Below are 18,522 nucleotides of genomic sequence, written 5' to 3'. Positions count from 1 at the left end.
GGGGGAAAGGTGTAGAGCTGGCAAAAGGAAAACATGAACACATGGAAGATGTCTGAATTTAGTGGCTTTATTTTCATGTCATAAAAACAAGTACCAGGCTGGTTGGCAAATGTCCAATGGTATCACTTGCAAAATAAGATAGTGGACATAGTTGCCTTTCTGTGAGGGAGTGGAAGATGGTGGACATAGTTGCCTTTCTGTGAGGGAGTGTGGGAGATGTCCTCCAGACTCACTGGGCAGTGGGAAGCTTTTTAAAATAATTTTTTGATTAGTTGCTTGATTAGGTTGTTCTCTTTAAATGTTCCGCATCATGTTTTTGTCCTTTAAAGCTCAAAAACACTTAAATAATGAAGATACACTCATACGCAACTACACATTTGAGACTACCCCTTCCCAATATTCATAAAAGATTAAAACACAATTTGGTCAAAGATTAAATCAAAGTCCAGAGGACTAAACAATCACTGTACATGGTAGTATCCATGTAACATTCTGGGCCAGATTGCCTCATTTGTCTCAATTAAACTAGGAGTAAACTTTGTAATAACCAATGGATGCCATCATAGAAATTAATTTGATAACAAAGTACTGTTTTACATCAATATAATACATGTAATTAAAAGTAAAAATCTCAAGAAAGCCCTCAACATTTTTAGAAAATAAGGATACACTATTGGGTTAAAAATCAGTACTATACAAGAGTCATAATGATGAAATCAACAATAAAAAATATGACTTCAAGTCAGCTATAACTAGTATACCTTTGACATATAATGGATTATTTGTCATTGTTAACAATAATAAAGGGAAAGATGAGGACTTGGGCACACACTGCCTACCATAGATGTCAGTACAAATGACTACACATCACCTGTATTACTGCAAAAACACTTGTTTCCTTCATGCAATAAAGAGTAAACATCAGAACAATAGCATCCCTGTAAATCTCCTCTAGCTAGCAGAAAACAGATAGTACATCAGTCATTTTGTCAGTTAACAATTGCCCATCAAAAGCATACTGAAATGCAATCGAGGATTTTTTTTTTTTTTTTTTTTTTCATTTTTTTTTTTTTTCAGTAAAAAAACACTACATAAACAAAAAATACTGACGTCATATATCTTAACATTGTCATGTCCATAAAATGGTCCACAACCTGACTTTCAGCTCACCTAGGTCTGGCTGCAGGTGTCAACATTCTCACATTTCTTAAAAGCACCTTCTCTATTTTTTCCATTCTTATTTGTTTCGTTCAGGCTTATTACGCAACTCTCTGGAAGGAAGACATAGTGTCACAGCTGCGTAGGACATTTCATCTAAATTAGTAACAGTTTCAGTGCAACCAGTCAATCTAACCACATGACTGCAGCTTGATGTCCTTCCAAAATGCAAATCCTCTCCATCTCAGCTACCCAGTGGAACTGCTCAGATTGGCAATGGCAAAGTGGTCAATGCTACTATTTTTTGTTATTTCCAATAATTTGGTCAGTGTGGAAAGCTTTATTCTTCCATAGTGGTTTCCTGTGAACTACAATTGGATTTTTTATTATGGTTTTGATGACTTTATTTTTCTTAAAAAGCTATGGTGCTATAGCTACATTGCTTTCAGACTACAGTAATGTAGTATATGAGCAAAGTATTAATCTATAGTTAAAAATTATTCTACATGAGCTCACATCAGTACACCTGAGGTAGTTTTTTCTTCTTCAGGGGATCAGTCATTCACATAATTTCCCTCAGGGCTAAACGATGGAACTGTGAAATTTGACTTGGGCTGCCTACTGTCAAAGGAAACTGTCGATGCAGGAAACTTGCATTATAATTATGCATTCAGTGGAAGCCCCAAAATACTATCTTCTTTTCAGTATGTTTTGTTTTTGTGCAGCAAGGCAACAGAGGGTGTGTCCTAGGAAGCCAAACACATACATATTCATACACAGCAGTGGAGAGCCATGCTGGGCATGCTGTGTGGCCCACCACTGCCCACAGACACAATATTTAGAGAGCCAAGACCAAACATATCAAAGTGTTTGTGCAAGTTCAAACACCCCCACATTGCACTAGTTTGTTTTGTTCATCTGTGATTTAGTAAGGCGTACAGTATGATGTACTATGTATCATAATCAAAATGGCATCTTTGACAAGGGAACAAATTATTCTGTATTCCCTCGTTAATGGGCTAACTGGTCTGCCCTATAACCTAACTGCTCCCGATAGAACAAGTAGTGCAATGTTTCAAGCTTCTCTAGCAATGACTGGCTAGAGTTATAGACAGGGCTACAGCAAAAGTAAGAAAAGAACAGAGTGTCCCAACAGATATATTTCAACATGATGAAAAGCAAAACAATGTTTGAAATGGTTTATCAAACAAAGAGTTCCAACAAACTGCTCTGAGAGTTAGTGCAGAAGCGACACGAATGCATTAGTTTGTTAGGAGCCAGGTTAGTGCTGTGCTGTGTTGTACTGTGTGTAGACAGTAGGCAGATATTTGGAGCAGTGTTTTCTCCTGGTCCGACCCCTAGGAGCTGGCCTTGGCAGTGGGGTTGTGAGGGGTTGGGGTGGGGGCTGGGGCCGTGCTGTGTAATCCTTAAGAGTAGGAATTGAGGCATTCCTTTGAGCGCGACTGGATGTCTTGCAGCTCCCGCTCTTCCTTCATTTTGATGTCTTGGTACGCATGCATATGACTTGCGTCCTTAAGGTAGGCCCAATTTGCTGCGAGAATCATGAGGAAGTGGATCTGGAAAAGAAGGGTGAGGTGGATGGCCAGTGAGCATGTCAGAGATGCAAAGCAAGCTACACGAGTGTGGCTATGTCACAACAACAAACAGTTAAACACAGGAGACACCTGCCCTGTATACAACTGAACAACTTTATCATCATTATTAATATTATACAACAAAACACTTCTAGGTCAGGGACATGTTAGAAGCAGTGAGGAAAGGGAAAGGCAGTGAGGGAGTTGAAGGGGGATTCTGCAGAGCATGCAAGCTGTGAAATGGATGTTAGTAACATAACATGGAGGAGAGAGTGGCATTCATGTGTGGCTCCTGTCCTGTCAATGCTCAATCTCAAAGAGACTGAACACAATAATAAAAAAGACCATTGGTATTTTGTACACAAAGCATGTTTATTTTGTATAGAAAGAGAAAATAATAACTACAGTCTCAAAATCTTAGGAAAAAATTAAATATTCATGAAATATGTAATATCAGTATTCATAAACATTAAGGAATTGAGGAAAATAAGCATGCAGGCTCTGTGTTAAAACAAAATAATTTGAGCACTTGGCACAATTGAATGGAAATTTCTGGATGAGTAAAAAGAAAATGATGGAACAAAACATGAACCTATCATCAGCTGAGGCAATCAAGGCAGAATAAGGTCCCATAAAAATGGCATTAGAATAGAGGGGAGACTATTCTCATATAGTATACACTTGGCACTGGCCCAAACCTTCACCACTGTGAAGGAATGTCTGTTTTTCTGCTTTTAACTTGTTTTATACTATATTGTAAAAGCATTGCTCTTGGTTTTAAGGTAGTTTTACCATAATACTGACGACTGTAATACTTAATACTTAACCAGCTTCAAAAAATAGTAATGGCACAAGATGGGAGGAACGTAAACATTTATGGGGAAAGGCACTGTGCCACGGCAGGCTGGGTCTCAGAGCACAAATTTACACTAGGAACAAAGAACTCTTTTCCCAAAACTTAGGAAACACTACTACCAAATGTTGACATATACACTGAAGCCTAAAAAACAACCTTCCGAAGGACTCCTGATTATCACTCTCCCTTATCCTTCCATAGATGTTGTATGCTATTTCTTTTTCCTCTCTTTATGTATTCTAGAAATGGAAAAAAAAACTTTCCTCATCCTAGTGGTTGTACTCCAGAATGGGAAAGAACACCATTTTTCCTAATCCCACCCTTAAGACAACGCTAACAAGGGGGTCCCTCCAGCCAAACCTGTCCCTGGGTCTAAAACACTAAAGAATGCATACAATCTGCTATTTACACATTATGTCAATAGAAATGGAACACGGTTTTCTCTCTATTTTCTTTTTTTTTTTTTTTTAGTCCGTATTGTCAGTGGCTGCTTTCTCTACTCAGTGCAGTGGCATAAACTGTACTGTGCTCTTAAAACTTAGTGCAGCAGTCTTCTCGACTCTTAAACTTCAACACAGCAAAGTTATAAGTGGTAGCCATCATGTAGATCAGCTGGTGGAAGAGAACAGAATAAAATGGAGTGAGACAACAATCTGGAGACTGGGAAGCCACCCCCATACTCACTGCTGCACACACCTACGCTGACTAGCAGCTCCTTGCAGCTTTTTTGGGGCCTTTTCCTAATTCATATCCTGATTACATATGAGATGTATATTTATACAAGTATGATTGCGAGACATGAATAAAAACACATCATATCGTATCGTATCGTTAAGATTGAAAGGTTGAGGTTTTGAACACTGATTGAGAAGATGTTCATGTGAAGCAATGAGGGTGAAAAGACACCATGCTCAAAATCTAATGCAAGGGACAGAATTAGTAGAGAAAGGCATACTGTATGTCCTGTAAGATAACAAACACATATTCATGAGCCACCTGTGGATAGGAAATAATAAGATCTGCATCCTTCCTGTGGCAAGGGCAAAATGAGAATGATAGCATCTGTGATGTACAAAGGCCACGGCCACTGAATGAGGACACGTCACCTCACTCCTGTCTGTTCATTTAAAAAGTGAGGCAGTGGCCTTGAAGCAGATGGTGTGCAGCGAATGACATTGCTAATGAGGAGAGGTAAGTCTGCACTCTGTCTCACTGCATGGGAAATGGACTCAGGTGGGGGAGCACTTCACATTGCGTTCTAGATAGACACCAGGTAAATGGGATTCACTGATTAGAGACAATGAGGGTCGAGGGAAACTTACCAGAGCAATGACGGTGGCTCCTGCTCCAGCGCAAGCTACAATGTACAGGTGGTAGGACAGGTAGAACTGAGAGGAGAAACAGACAGATCAGATCCTTACTATTCCAACAGAGGACTTGTACACATCACTGATAAGGATGCTGCCTGCCATTTAGATTCCGTTTCACTAAAGGTTGTTGGTATTTGTGCCCTCTACCACCCCACACCTTCATCTACAGTAGAGTTGAATTTCTACATACCTCACTGGTATTACAGATGTCGCTTAGTGTGATCCCACAAGCCTTTCCTGGAGTTGCATTCCATGGAATAATTCCTTCAGAGAAAAAAAGAACAAGTTAGTATCACAATAGTAATTGACAGCAGACCCAATACAAAGCTTGACAAACTATTACACTCTCATTCCATTGATAATCCATAAAGAGGTAATTAATGGGCCACCGAACAGTAAGGCTCACTCATCTAAAATTAACATTTCACAGAGAAACACAGTCCCTCTCTTTAGCCTTACCATACTGTCGGACGTCAACACAGATGGAGTCCACAGAGGTAAGGTTGGCCACAGGTGACCTCATGGCTGCACAGGTGGACCACATGTTGTAGAAGAGGAACACGGGAACTGCCGAGAACCCAAACACCCCAAGCCAGGCCACGCCCAGGATGTAAGTAAGGAACACAAACTGCAACAACCAGCAAAGACAAACCCCATTAGAACCAGCAGAGACCCACCCCATTAGAACCAGCAGAGACCAACCCCATTAGAACCAGCAGAGACCAACCCCATTAGAACCATTAGAACCAGCAGAGACCAACCCCATTAGAACCAGTAGAGACCAACCCCATTAGAACCAGCAGAGACCAACCCCATTAGAACCAGCAGAAACACAGCTGAGTGGTCCAGGTCTCAACTTTAAATGTGTATGAAGAACATAACTGCGTTCAACTGGTCATTGAGCGCATGTGCCACAAGCCAGTGGTGTAGCATGGGGCTGGAGTGAGGGGAACCCACCATTCCACTGATGCAGCGGCCACAGATGGTGGTCTTGAACTCGCTGTGCAGCTCCTTGACGGCACTGGTGGTGTAGAAGCCCTCGGCCAGCAGGATGATCCCGTACAGGAAGAAAAAGGAGGCGATGCCATAGATGACGTACTGCATGAGCTGGATTCTGTAGCACAGTGAGAGCCAAACACGTCCCATTCAATTAACCTGATCTGAATACACTAAAAAATAAATGAAATAAAAAAATAAAAATATACTGAAAATACCCAGTATCAGTGGGTTTGTGTTACAGGAGTGTCAGTGTGACCTTAGTGTTTGACTCGTGACTCACTTGCTGAGAGGCTGAAAGTGAGAGATAAGTGTGTTTGTAAATTACAAGCAGATGTCAAAGGGACTGACAAATGCATGACCCAACTCCAGAGGCGTTGAGAAGTGCAAACCCAAACAAGTCAAGAATAGATACTCGCTGATGTATTTCTTGTGGAGGATCTGTTTAATGGAAAACGACACTGTTCAGCCTTGTAAAATAAACAGTGCTCTAATGAAGCGTCTCCAAAGGGCCTTAAAGAATCCACATTATGTCACTTGCTAGATGACAACTAGAATTCCTTGAAGACACCCATTTTAGGAAATGTATTTTTTTTCCGACATAGGCAGTAGGAATCACCATCTTATCATAGAAAAGATGAAATCTGACCCACTCAATGCAGAGATAACTAAACACAATGTAAAGACAATGTAAAGACAACTGATTACATAATGAAAGATAAATTAGTCCATTGTCTACCCAAGCCCCGTCCCTGTAACTCGCTGTGTATGCTCATACTCACACATCTGTGAGCATGGCGTGGTCGCTGGTGATCTTGGAGAAGTGGTTCTCCAGGATGGTGACGGTGCCAGTGAGGGCCACATGGCCGCAGCCACAGAAGAGGGCCACTCCTGAGAAGCAGAGGATGGTGGCCACCAGAGAGGCGTACGGGACGCCGCCCAGACACTTGATACAGCACTCAAAGCAACCTGCACACAGAACACAGCCCAGGGAGGAGCTCAGTTAATCATGTTCTCCACACACACACTCATACACACACACACACACACACACACACACACACACACACACACACACACACACACACTCTTAAAACGAATGTGTTGTCCCTATCTGGACACAGAAATGTGTTAAAAATGCGTTGCTTTCAATGCAAGTTGTGTTATTTTCAACACATATTGGGTAACAAATAAAAAAAGGAAACAACACAAACTGTGTTGTCCCTATCTGGACACAGAGATGTGTTAAAAACAACACAAGTTGTGTTGTTTTCAACACATTAGTTTTAAGAGTGCACACACACACACACACACACACACACACACACACACACACACACACACACACACACACACACACACATCAAAAATATTAAACCATACTATCAAAGATATTAAACCATACTACTACTATCTATGAAACCATACAATACAAGTATTTTCAGGGGCTTGACAAATAAGTTTTATCTGCTGTCCAAACATATTTGCTGTAAAATTGCTTGATATGCTATAGGACAGCAGTAAACACACATCATAGTGTTTCCTTCCTGACAGCATGAGCTGAGTGATTGTTTTAGGGAACGATGAGAAGAAAAACCTCTCACTGACCGCTTTTAGATGTGTGGACACAGATGAATGCTTGGAATGCCCCGCTTAAAACAGTGGCTATTCCCCTTTCTCCTTAGACAACATTTATAACAATGACCATCAGTGACCCGCACAGACAGTACAGATCAGCTATTCAGTGTGACTTAACAAGTCTCAGCTAAGCATCTCAGCTAAGCATTACAAAACATGACATATGATACATTCTGATATGTTCCAGGGAGCAATGAACTCAGAAAACAACAGAGCAGTGGTGGACAGTGAGTTACAACACAAATCACAGCCTGCGCTAGGTTGGTGCAAAACATTAAAAACTTGTGATTTTACTGAGAAACAAATTACACTAGAATGGCCTTTGGGTGAAAGATAGGACTTTGCAAAACAGAGCACAAACAATGTTGTTCACAGCACAGCATAAGGGAATCCTTTGCCTAAGCCAGGGCAGCTTACACCCATTTCTGTGAGCCATCCCCACACTGGAGGCAAGTGGGAAGTGCAGTCCTGTGGGCTAGCCTGTGATGGCTGCTGAGCTTTGCTGTCTGTCAGCTGAATAAAAGCACACTAACGGGAGCCAGGCAGGTCAGGGGGACGAGTGCCAGCCAGCCCCCTAATGGAAATCAATGCCAATTCATAATGGATAAATTAACTGACCCAGATGGGCAAAGCCCAGTGTCTTGCTTCAATGTATATTACTCTAGAGCATAGTGTGTGACGATGTATGCAGTTTACATAGACATCAGCAGGTCTAAAATCATCTGTCTTTATAGAATCTATAATGTCCACAACTATAAACACAAAGAATTCAAATTCCCTGTATGTTCAGCAGAGACATTCAACCTGAGAGTTCTGAATCTACTCTTGTTCTGCATGCCAGTGTGTGAAGTGAGAGAACAGATATCAACAGAACAGCTTATCTAAATTAAAGCCCCTTGAGCGCAGCTGAAATCCTGAAAGTTCGATTGTGCTCTTTCTCTTTGGGAGACAAAGGAAATTAAAACATATATTAACAGCCGAATGCGCCTTTGAATGGAGTCACTGTCAGAAAGTTCATGCCGACCTTTTGTGTGGTACAGACACATAAAAACATTTTTGTCCCTGGGCTGGTGAATAGCAGTTGCCATGGTAGCACGTTAACCACAATTCAGTGAGTGTGCCCGCGGCTGAGTCCATTACACTACCCACATTTTACACAAACAGACACTCTCACACACACACGCACACAAGAGGACAGACAGCCAGAGAGAGAGAAAGAGAGAGAGAGAGAGAGAGAGAGAGCGGACACAGGTTGGGCAGCACTTTGTGTCAGGAAATTGAACACAGCCACACTAAATGGAAAGCTCCGAGCGGATGGCTGCTCTACATGGAGCTCAGTCCGAGCGAGCCAGTCACTCATCTCAGGGGAAATATGCTCACTGTCACTCTGTGCTTTACACACAGTCTGTCCTCCAGAAGAAACCCCCACTATGTGATTACACACCCTCATGGCTAAAACCAAAGTGGGAGTCCAACCCTGAGGCTGTGGCCACTGTGTATTTAGAGGCTTAATCAATGCCACTGCTTCCACATAGATGAGTAGTGAATAACAGGGATCAGTGCCTGCACCATGTTCACAACTTCTCACTCTCTGCTGGGACATCCATCCCCCTCTCTTCATATACATGCCTCCCCTCCAGGACAGGCTCTGGTTTAGCTCACGTGAGACCTCAGACCTTGGAGAACCTGGGTTTGGGATTTTATCCAAGTAAGACCTCCTGCCACAGAGGAGGTTCAGCTGTGGATGTCATCACCGATCATGCTCCTCAGACGAAACCCAGCTTCAAAAGCCACTCTAATCGTCTGGAGGTGCCACCCTTTCCCCCCAGTGTCCCCTGTATATTGGCCTGTGTTGCGCTCGTTGAGTCCCTATCCAGACCTCTGGGCGTGTTGTACTTCTCAGGTTAAACCAAGAGAGCGCGGCGCTCACTGAACTCTTGATCCCATCCTGTTTTACTTTTAACACACTGATGGTATTACACAGGCGGCACGTGCAGCAGAAATCCCACCTTGTTAAAACCGAGTGGCGAACAAAGATCTTTATTCTCCAGCTCTGGGGTTGAAGTGGCGCTGAGGCTCAGCTAACGTGTTGTCTTAAATAACTCTTTAAAACCCGCACCGCTGTTTGTTCAGCTGGAGAGGAGACGTGGGAGCCAACACTATGTGCAACGCCGGGGCCCAAGCACATATTTGAGCCACTCATCACGCGAACCAGCACAACTCCTTCACAAGGCACATGGAGTTAACACAGTTATACAGTTAACTCAGCGGCTTTCCACTGCTTTCACAAGAATTACGGCCCCCGCTGAGTAGCATGTTCTCATTCTGCAGGCCCAGGTAACAGTGACTGGGGATTGTGGAGAGCCAAGAACCACAGGCAGTCACCTGATGTGTGGGAGTCCAGAGAGAAGGAAAGCACATGGCCATACTTACTCAGAGGGTTACAGTGCCATCCGAGTGGATTAGGGAGATTCATTATGAGAGACTGTCACTACTAAGAAGAGAGGTGGTGACAATTCTTGGGACCTTCATTTGAAAGTTCTGTAAATAGATGGTTGAAATGACTGAATGGGCGATGACATTTATTTGCAAAACTTTTGGCCACACCCATGATGTGAGACAACACCAGCCATGTAGGCTTTTTAAGCACACACACGCCCCTTTATAAAAGGACCAAATAATATCAATTCTACTCCAAAAAGAGCAGGCACCAAAGATGACGACTAAACCTCATAAACACACAGATAATCAATGGACCATTGATTGATAAAGCACTAAGGATGCCTGAGGATGTGTCTGAGGTGATGACAACACCTAGTATATTGGCTTTCAATACCCAATGGATTTCACCACCACAAACTGTATGGGTTCTCCCCATCCCCACATGAACCTGTAGATTCATATTTATTTATACCACAGTGGCTCATTCATCTCCTTTGTTAGCAAGGCAGCTTTCTGTTCTGCAGCTGTGTCTCGAGCGATGTCTCGAGTTATTTGCCATGCAGATAACATGGCCACACACACGTATGCACACATCGTAGAAAACACAGTACGCAGAGAGAGAGGACTGCCGCAGGGCAAACCACAAGCGCTAAATGAAAATCACATTGGCAATGTTTCCCTTGATGACTTTCACATGCTCTTGCGCCCTGATGGATCCCCTGGCTGAAGCACAGACAAAACCCCCCTTTCACTCAGACTTCTCCTCCTGCACTGGGGAGCGAGGCGGGCAGAGGCATAATGACCGCGGCCAGCTGCAGAGACACACTGCCAAACTGTCGTCCTCTCATTACTGAGAGTCATAGCATAACTGCACCACACTAAAGGAGAGGAAGACAGTAAGGATGCTTCTCAATGGACACAAAGCGTCCAGTGTGCAAGCTGGGCGTTTGGTCAAGCCGGGGTCTCGGTGGGGAGAGCTATTCAGAGAAGCGGTGACCCAGGCGAGCGGTCTTCCGCTCTCTTATGCAAAGCTGGAGCAGAGGGCATCCTGCCCCTCACACACACACACACACACACACACTCACACACACACCCCAGCACACCCCACCACATCCCATCATATCCCAACACTCACTTCACACTCCAGCAGCTTCCTCTTGGCCTATTTACTGATCATATCTGTTCTCTCTGAAATGACTCTCTCACACACACAATTTTCATACACACACACATACTCACAGAGAGAGAGAGAGAGAGAGGGAGAGAGAGAATAATATCCAATTATTACAGCGGGTGAAATCTAGTGTTTAGGACGGATTACCAAAGGGCTTGTTGTAAATGACATCAGTTCTGGGTAAGTAAGGCAATCCCCAGGAGTCTCTAATCTCTACTATTGGCTCTAATACAGTATAGTGTCCACCTTTCTCTGCCAAACCTGATCAACGTGCCATTTCATGCAATCACACACACACACGCACACGCACACGCACACACACACGCACACACACACACACACACACACACACACACACACACATACGCACACACACACACACACACACACACACACACACACACGCACACACACTAAAGATAAACAGACACATAGCAGCCAGGAAATTACAGCAACTCAGTGGAAGAGTGAATGTGAGTCACAGAAAGTCCTCCCCAACAGAGTGACCCCTCATGACACCCCACATCCACATCACCGCCCACTCCAGTCCACTCCATCCCGCTGCAGCCACAGCTTCTTCCCTCTCTCTCTCTCTCTCCCTGTCTTCCCTCCCTCCCTCCAGACTACCTCCTAGCATGTGACTCCAGTCTGTCAACAGCACACAGCCTCCAGCCAGATGGGTCCCGTCTGAAGAGCCACGGGAACCACTTCAAACAGGCACACGCTCTCCTCCCTGGGCTTCTCCCAATTAGAGGCAGCTCTTTAACAATAACAGAGACTGAGGCAGGAGCCCTGATGAGGCGCCTTTGTTACAGTGTCTACAAATAGACACCGAGACATATGGGAGGTGATGTGTCTTTCACACAGCATCATTGCTCACTGTGAGTGATTACAGGTAATTATGGTCTGTATGGAGTATATGATTTTCCATCTTCCATTTCTCCTGGGTAATTGTGGCGTGCTTCTGAGGCAGGTAATCATGAAGGACTGTCTCCATCAGCAGCATGTTGCACGCACCTAATGTGGGCTTTCTGTCTGTCAAACAAGCCATGCAATGGTTTACATGAGGAAGTGAAGAATTCTCCTCTCTCTCTCTCACACGCACACATGCACACACATGCACACTCTCTCTTACACATGCTGAAACACACACACACACACACACACACACACACACACACACACACACATACACAGTGTGCTTGTCATTATTTGGGAAAGTCATCTCCATGATAATACTAACTACTAGTTATTGAAAAGTGATCTGTATATTCTGTAGCACCCCTACTGAGTCAGTGCACAGCAGAAGTGAGTTAAGACCTGGCCGTTTCCAACTTCCACTCAGGGAAACTCTTCTACTGATGAGGAGGAGGCGTTGTGTGCTAGCAAAACAAGAGCCTGGTGTGGCAGCTAAATTTCTTTCCAAAAATGTAGCTGCATGTGCTATTTGCCTGCTCTAGCTTGTGTATCAGCCTTCCATTTCATGAAAACATATGAAACATACAGTATTAGTTAGTATTTCATGATTATTGTAAAGCATTCAGCAAAAAAGGGAAAATTACATTGATGTCCACCACAGACACGCAGAGAAACCTATCCCCTGTCACTGTGTGTGGATGAGACATGACCCACATCAAGGATGTGACCGAGGATGTGACCTCTCTCCCAAGCACCTTGACCCAGGCATTGATCTTGCTGCACTGTCTGCATCATCCACCCCAACACAGCCACGCAGCCATCCTGTCTGCAATGCATCCCACAACAACAGCAGATGTTTTCTGTTGAAGTTCAGGACCAAAGCAGGCAGTTTTACTCCCGGGGCATGCGGCCAAGGCGCCGTTTACGAGATGCATTCTCATTTTCCGCTGCTCTCCTTTGCCCAGTGTGGTGGGAACTGTTATCAACAAAACAATCTAATTACACCATCTCTGACCTAAGCACCAACTCTTGCTCCATTTTTAGCATTGAGCAGGGTCATTTTATATAGCACAGCAGGAGCACAACAAGGCAGTATTTCTGTTGTCATAACTGTCTACTCCCCTTGGCTGCACTACAGAGTGTGTTATCCTGCACAGGTGAGGTGTGAGGAGTGGAAGTGTCCAGTGGGCTGCGGCCATGACCCCTCTCACACAAAGGCGCTGACAGACAGGACACGTCTGCCTCTGCTGTCCGCCCTGAGCGCCAGATCTCATCAGTCCAGGAGCGTCAGCCAAAAACATCCCAGGTGTCCTGTGTGCCAAAGTCCAGACTCCACAGCCCCCCATGTGATTGCTGGAAAAGCTCCGCTGCTCTCGCCCATGATATCATCAACAACAAAAGCACCACCAGCTGTGGTGAATGTCACCTCTAAAAAACAACACCTCCCCCCTCCCTCTTCCAAGGGAGACAATAGAAAGTCAAAGAAATCAATGGGCTCCTGGAGCAGTGGAGACTGATTGGCTACTGTGTGCTTGTGCTGTGTGCGAGTGTGCTCGCCAGGAGGTGGGGGTGGGATGAGGGACTGCCGCTGCTTCTGACCGATTAATCCCGAGTGGCATGTCTCCGTGCTGATGATGTGCTTGTCTTTGTGTTGATCTCTCTCAACATCAACATGGCTTTAATATCAAACAACTCCCACCCCGCCTCAACCACTGTCCACTCACTGGCCATCACCATCACTATCATCACGCTTCTCACTGCAAGACCCCACTGTGCACTAGGCATTAATAGCATCACTGGCAGCAGTGGGGGTGTAAATATGGATAATAACCAGGACTGGGACATCAGCAGGGACACCATACAAAAGTGAATCTTGCAGCGACCCATGTTCCCCCTGCACCCGAGAGCCGGGGCGAAGAGAGTGAGCGAGCGACAGTGAACACATGGCACACATCCCGCTCGGCTCACCAGCCAACAACAAATCCCACATGGAGCACGGAATCCCCAGTCCACCCCCCGCGCGTCCCCACACTCCGAGCAAATCAAAGACTCATGCCCACTAGTCCACACAAGTACAACAATTACACGCCAACGAGCGCCCTATCCATCCCACGGACTCCTCTCACACGCTACAGACAAAAGAGTGATGCTGGAGTGAGTCTGCTCTATCTGAAAGCCACATGACCGAATAGCTACTCGTCCGAGTGGAGGCTAGCCCTCTATTGTGTGGCACGAACCACAGCAGTCTCAAGTAGTTTAAAGCCTTAGTAAACAAGAGGGTGGAAAGCCCCCCTTGGGGCTCACTGGTACCTTTGTTGTCCTGGCTCTGCTCTAGGTTCTCCTCTGATGTAGTTTCCATGGCTGTTTTTATCCCATCCAACAAAAATGCTTCCCCCTTCTGCAACTGCAAACACTTTTCTCTTTACTGTCTGCCTGTGTCCCTACCTCTCTCCCCACACTCTCCTTCTCCCTCCCCTCCCTCTCCTCCCCTCCTCTCTCTCCCTCTCTCTCTCCCTCTCTTTCTCCAGTGGCCCTGATAAACTAAAACAGAGCTCCTATGCACTATATAGCCCAATTCTTTTCCATGGTGCTGATCTTGTCATATTGGGTTTTGGTCAGCTTTCTCATCCTCACAGCACCCTCCAGGCTCCAACTCGAGCCATCTGTCACTTGCAATCAACGTTTTGAAGGGGAAAATATTTTTTTAGCCAAATGGATTTGTTTTATTATTTAATCTCATTATTGTACATTTACATTTTCCACAGCATCCCAAGACTCTTGCAGGGTAAAAATCACTTGATCCGCACTCCCACGGCAACAAAGCCTCCGTCTCCCCCCTCAGCGTTCCCCACTCGGGGCACTCCCCACTCTGAGAAGCCTTCGGTTCTCTCACTCTGTCTTGAGAGGAGTCACACCATGAATGACAATCAGAGGCGGCCACTTAAGAATGGAGTCATTCCATCAGTGGAGGGGATGTGTGTGGGAGACAGGGCAGGGCCGACAGGGGGTCTGAAAGCCCCCTCTATGCGCTGTGTGTTGTGAGGGTCCTGGGGTGGCGGGGGTGGCGGGGGGGGGGGTTGTATGCCACCACACAATCACTGGCTTCTCTTTCCCAGCGCTGCACAAAGAGTGGAGGGGGGAGGGCAGGCGGCGACTGCGGTGGCTGCTTCTTATTCTGATTTGCACCATATGCCCCTTGCTCCCGCAGCATACATTAGCATCCACTGACCACTGCCTCCCCCCATCTGCTGACCGCCCCCCTGAGAGAGAGAGAGAGAGAGGAAAAGACACAAGACAAGGGGGAAGATCCTGTCTCACAAAAACAAACAAATGTGTGTGTGTGTGTGTGTGTGTGTGCGCGCGCGTGTGCGTGTGTGTGTGCTTGTGTGTGTGTGTGTGTGTGTGTGTGTGTGTGTGTGTGTGTGTGTGTGTGTGTGTGTGAGGTGAGTGTCTTTCCATTTATGACTGTGTCTGTCTGTCTGTGAGTTTGCGTGTATTTACTTGTGTGTGAGGGAAGGAACAGACTAAAACAAAGGACAAAGAAAAGACAGACAGAGAAGTGGAAAAAGAGAAGCAAGAAAGCGAACAAAAAAAACAAGGCACGCCAAAGAGAGAGAGAGAGAGAGAGAGACAAACATCTACACAGAGAGAGGGGAGAGAGAGAGAGAGAGAGAGAGAGAGAGAGAGAAAGAGAAACATCTACACAGAGAGAGGGGAGAGAGAGAGAGAGAGAGAGAGAGACAAACATCTACACAGAGAGAGAGAGAGAGAGAGAGAGAGAGAGAGAGAGAGAAAGAGACAAACATCTACACAGAGAGAGGGAGAGAGAGAGAGAGAGAGAGAGAGAGAGAGAAAGAGAAACATCTACACAGAGAGAGGGAGAGAGAGAGAGAGAGAGAGAGAGAGAGAGAGAAAGAGACAAACATCTACACAGAGAGAGAGAGAGAGAGAGAGAGAGAGAAAGAGAAACATCTACACAGAGAGAGGGAGAGAGAGAGAGAGAGAGAGAGAGAGAGAGACAAACATCTACACAGAGAGGGAGAGAGAGAGAGAGAGAGAGAGAAAGAGAGAGAGACAAACATCTACACAGAGAGAGGGAGAGAGAGAGAGAGAGAGAGAGAGAGAGAGAGAGAGGCCGTGGAGGCATACTAATGAGAGTGTGGGTTTCAGTGGGAAGCAGTGGGGTACTGGGGACTTCTCACGGATATGAAACCACAGACAGGACAAAAGCAACAGGGAGGGCCTGAGGCTCCAGCCACCCCTGCACACACGCACATGCACACACATCTCTACTTTTTACATGCACACACATCTCTACTTTATTTTCAGTTTGTTGCTTATAAGCAAAGCCCTATAGGGTTACATTGTAGCCTACACATGCAGTTGCATTGCTTTGCTTATTTCTTCTAAATATGGAATATGTGCACAAAGTGACATCATTCCTAGAGAATTCGTAGTGAGTGTCGGATTTGCTCTTACTTAGCACAATGAAACTAAATACTTGTCCAGTTCAATGGATTGTAAGAATTCAAGTAAAGACATGTAAGTGACGATAACTCTCTCATCGTTCACGGGAGTTACTGAAAGCACTGAGTTACTGTCTGTTCACAGGGGACTCAATATTTGTCTTCCTTTTCCATTTTAAGGGACAAGGATTTATGGAGAATGGAAGAATGAAAAAGCGTATGCAGACGTATTTGATGTTCTTTAGAAATCTTCTGGACGCTCCTGAAGTCGATTTTTCATATTGTCCTGCTTCCTACAAAGGGCCATAGCTATTTATCATTCAGGGGTGCTGGACAGAGAAAAAAGGGTCACTCACTAGACTTTGACACTGATGCTAAGCACACCACCCTCAAGAGGCAGTACAAGATAGCAGTTGAAGTTTTATGCTATTTTATGCCTTTTATTTACCACTGTTTGCATCCAAAACACTCCTCACTTTCACGGGAAACACATTTTCTTGTGGCATATCCCGAGGCTCTCAGTTCAAACGTCCATTCAGAGAAGACAGCAGAGAAGTTGCCACCAGCTCGCACTGCAGGGCCCATTCAGAGGGTTTCCCATTAGTGAAGGGGTTCCAGCCCCCTTGTCAGGGCTAAAGTCTGAATGATGATGAAGCACAGTAGAATGCAGGGAGTGGCACTGGGGGGTTGGTCATTATGCCGAGAGACTCGGCCTGAATAGCCTGTGAGCGCTCGCTCACCCGTGAAGACCTGTGGCCTGTCTGTCCTATAGAAACGATGGCTGTTCTCATGGGCATCACTTAGCCTATAGCCCTGAAGCCTATACTCTCCAATCACTGGCAGGGGCATTGCCCTCCTCAGGCAAACTCCTTCAGTCACTCAAAGAGACGAGAGAGCAAAGGAAAGAAAGAGTTCGACGGAGATTCCCACCAGACTGCTGGGGATGGAGATGCCATGGAGGAGAGGAGAAAGAGGGGAATAAAAAATGTCTGGTGATGAAGTTCATCCAAGGTTTAGTGAATGCATTTGGAAGGAACATTCATTAGTCCTGGATGAGAACATGAGAGACATTGTGTTCCTAATGTTTCCTTAAAGAGAAAGCCAGTGGATCGCATAATGAAATGGCTACAAATACTAACTGGACCAAGTTGAACCTAGTAGCTACTAATATAAAACTCTTGTTTTCAGCACTTAAAACATGTACATTACATTACATTACATTACATTTGGCTGGAGCTTTTTAGCCAAAGCGACTAACAACATAGTAAACAGTTTAAGTTTTAGAGCAGTTCTCAACAATTTTAGGACAATTTAAAAACATTAGAGTACAGTAAGAATAAGTGCAGCCTACATGTATCAACCTAATATGCACATTAACCTGATGAAGACATAATTCCTGTAAGCTTAGCTTATGTGATACTCTGCTAAGCCCATGTGCATTAAGCATCCTCTGGTATACATGGCCGATGTGATGTCCCAACATCCTATTGTGGAAAACCTTAGTTTTCACCATTGCGTCAATACTCCAGATAAAACAATGTATTTACCGATTGGGTTGACCTAGTTCATATTATTTACTACGCACACTACATTTCTGAGAGTACCATTGATATTTTATTGATTTACACATCCAACAGTGGGCCAACAGTTTCATACCTCTACTGACCTAGTTACAGTAATAGTGATGTGAGAAAAGCACCAAAGCGACTGAGAAAAACTGTAACAAAAGCTTGAGGATGACATTACTGCATGATGATAATGATGTATCTAGGTGTCAAACGATTGTGTTGAGGATTGATCTGGAGAAATTATTGTGTTTTCAGGCTCAATGGCATATCAAACATTAGAGCTATTTTGAGAAGTCCACAATCTCAACTAAATGACATCAACTTTAGATAGATAGATAGAT

At 44.7% G+C, this 18,522-nt stretch overlaps 1 protein-coding gene across 3 annotated transcripts in view; it reads right to left on the bottom strand.

Annotated features, from left to right (window-relative positions):
- Positions 1-46: 46 nt before the first annotated feature.
- gpm6bb (glycoprotein M6Bb) overlaps positions 47-18,522 on the bottom strand; it is a 31,131-nt gene continuing 12,655 nt past the window's right edge. Inside the window, exons 1-7 of one of the 3 annotated variants that reach the window (XM_048239300.1) lie at positions 14,458-14,598; positions 6,758-6,944; positions 5,937-6,093; positions 5,439-5,607; positions 5,170-5,243; positions 4,932-4,997; positions 47-2,735 (exon numbers count right to left, since the gene is read on the bottom strand). In XM_048239300.1, coding sequence (XP_048095257.1) covers positions 2,586-2,735; positions 4,932-4,997; positions 5,170-5,243; positions 5,439-5,607; positions 5,937-6,093; positions 6,758-6,944; positions 14,458-14,506 — 852 coding nt within the window. In that variant the 5' untranslated portion in view covers positions 14,507-14,598 and the 3' untranslated portion in view covers positions 47-2,585. Of the gene's footprint in view, positions 2,736-3,106; positions 4,222-4,931; positions 4,998-5,169; positions 5,244-5,438; positions 5,608-5,936; positions 6,094-6,757; positions 6,945-14,457; positions 14,599-18,522 lie in introns of those variants that run through there. The other 2 variants (XM_048239302.1, XM_048239301.1) reach the window with 2 other exon arrangements.

This window comes from Alosa alosa, chromosome 3, assembly GCF_017589495.1.
Source record: "Alosa alosa isolate M-15738 ecotype Scorff River chromosome 3, AALO_Geno_1.1, whole genome shotgun sequence".
In the NCBI taxonomy this organism is placed as follows: Eukaryota; Metazoa; Chordata; class Actinopteri; order Clupeiformes; family Clupeidae; genus Alosa; species Alosa alosa.
The sequence above is the reverse complement of the archived record's forward strand: the minus strand, read 5'-3'. Positions and strand labels throughout refer to the sequence as shown.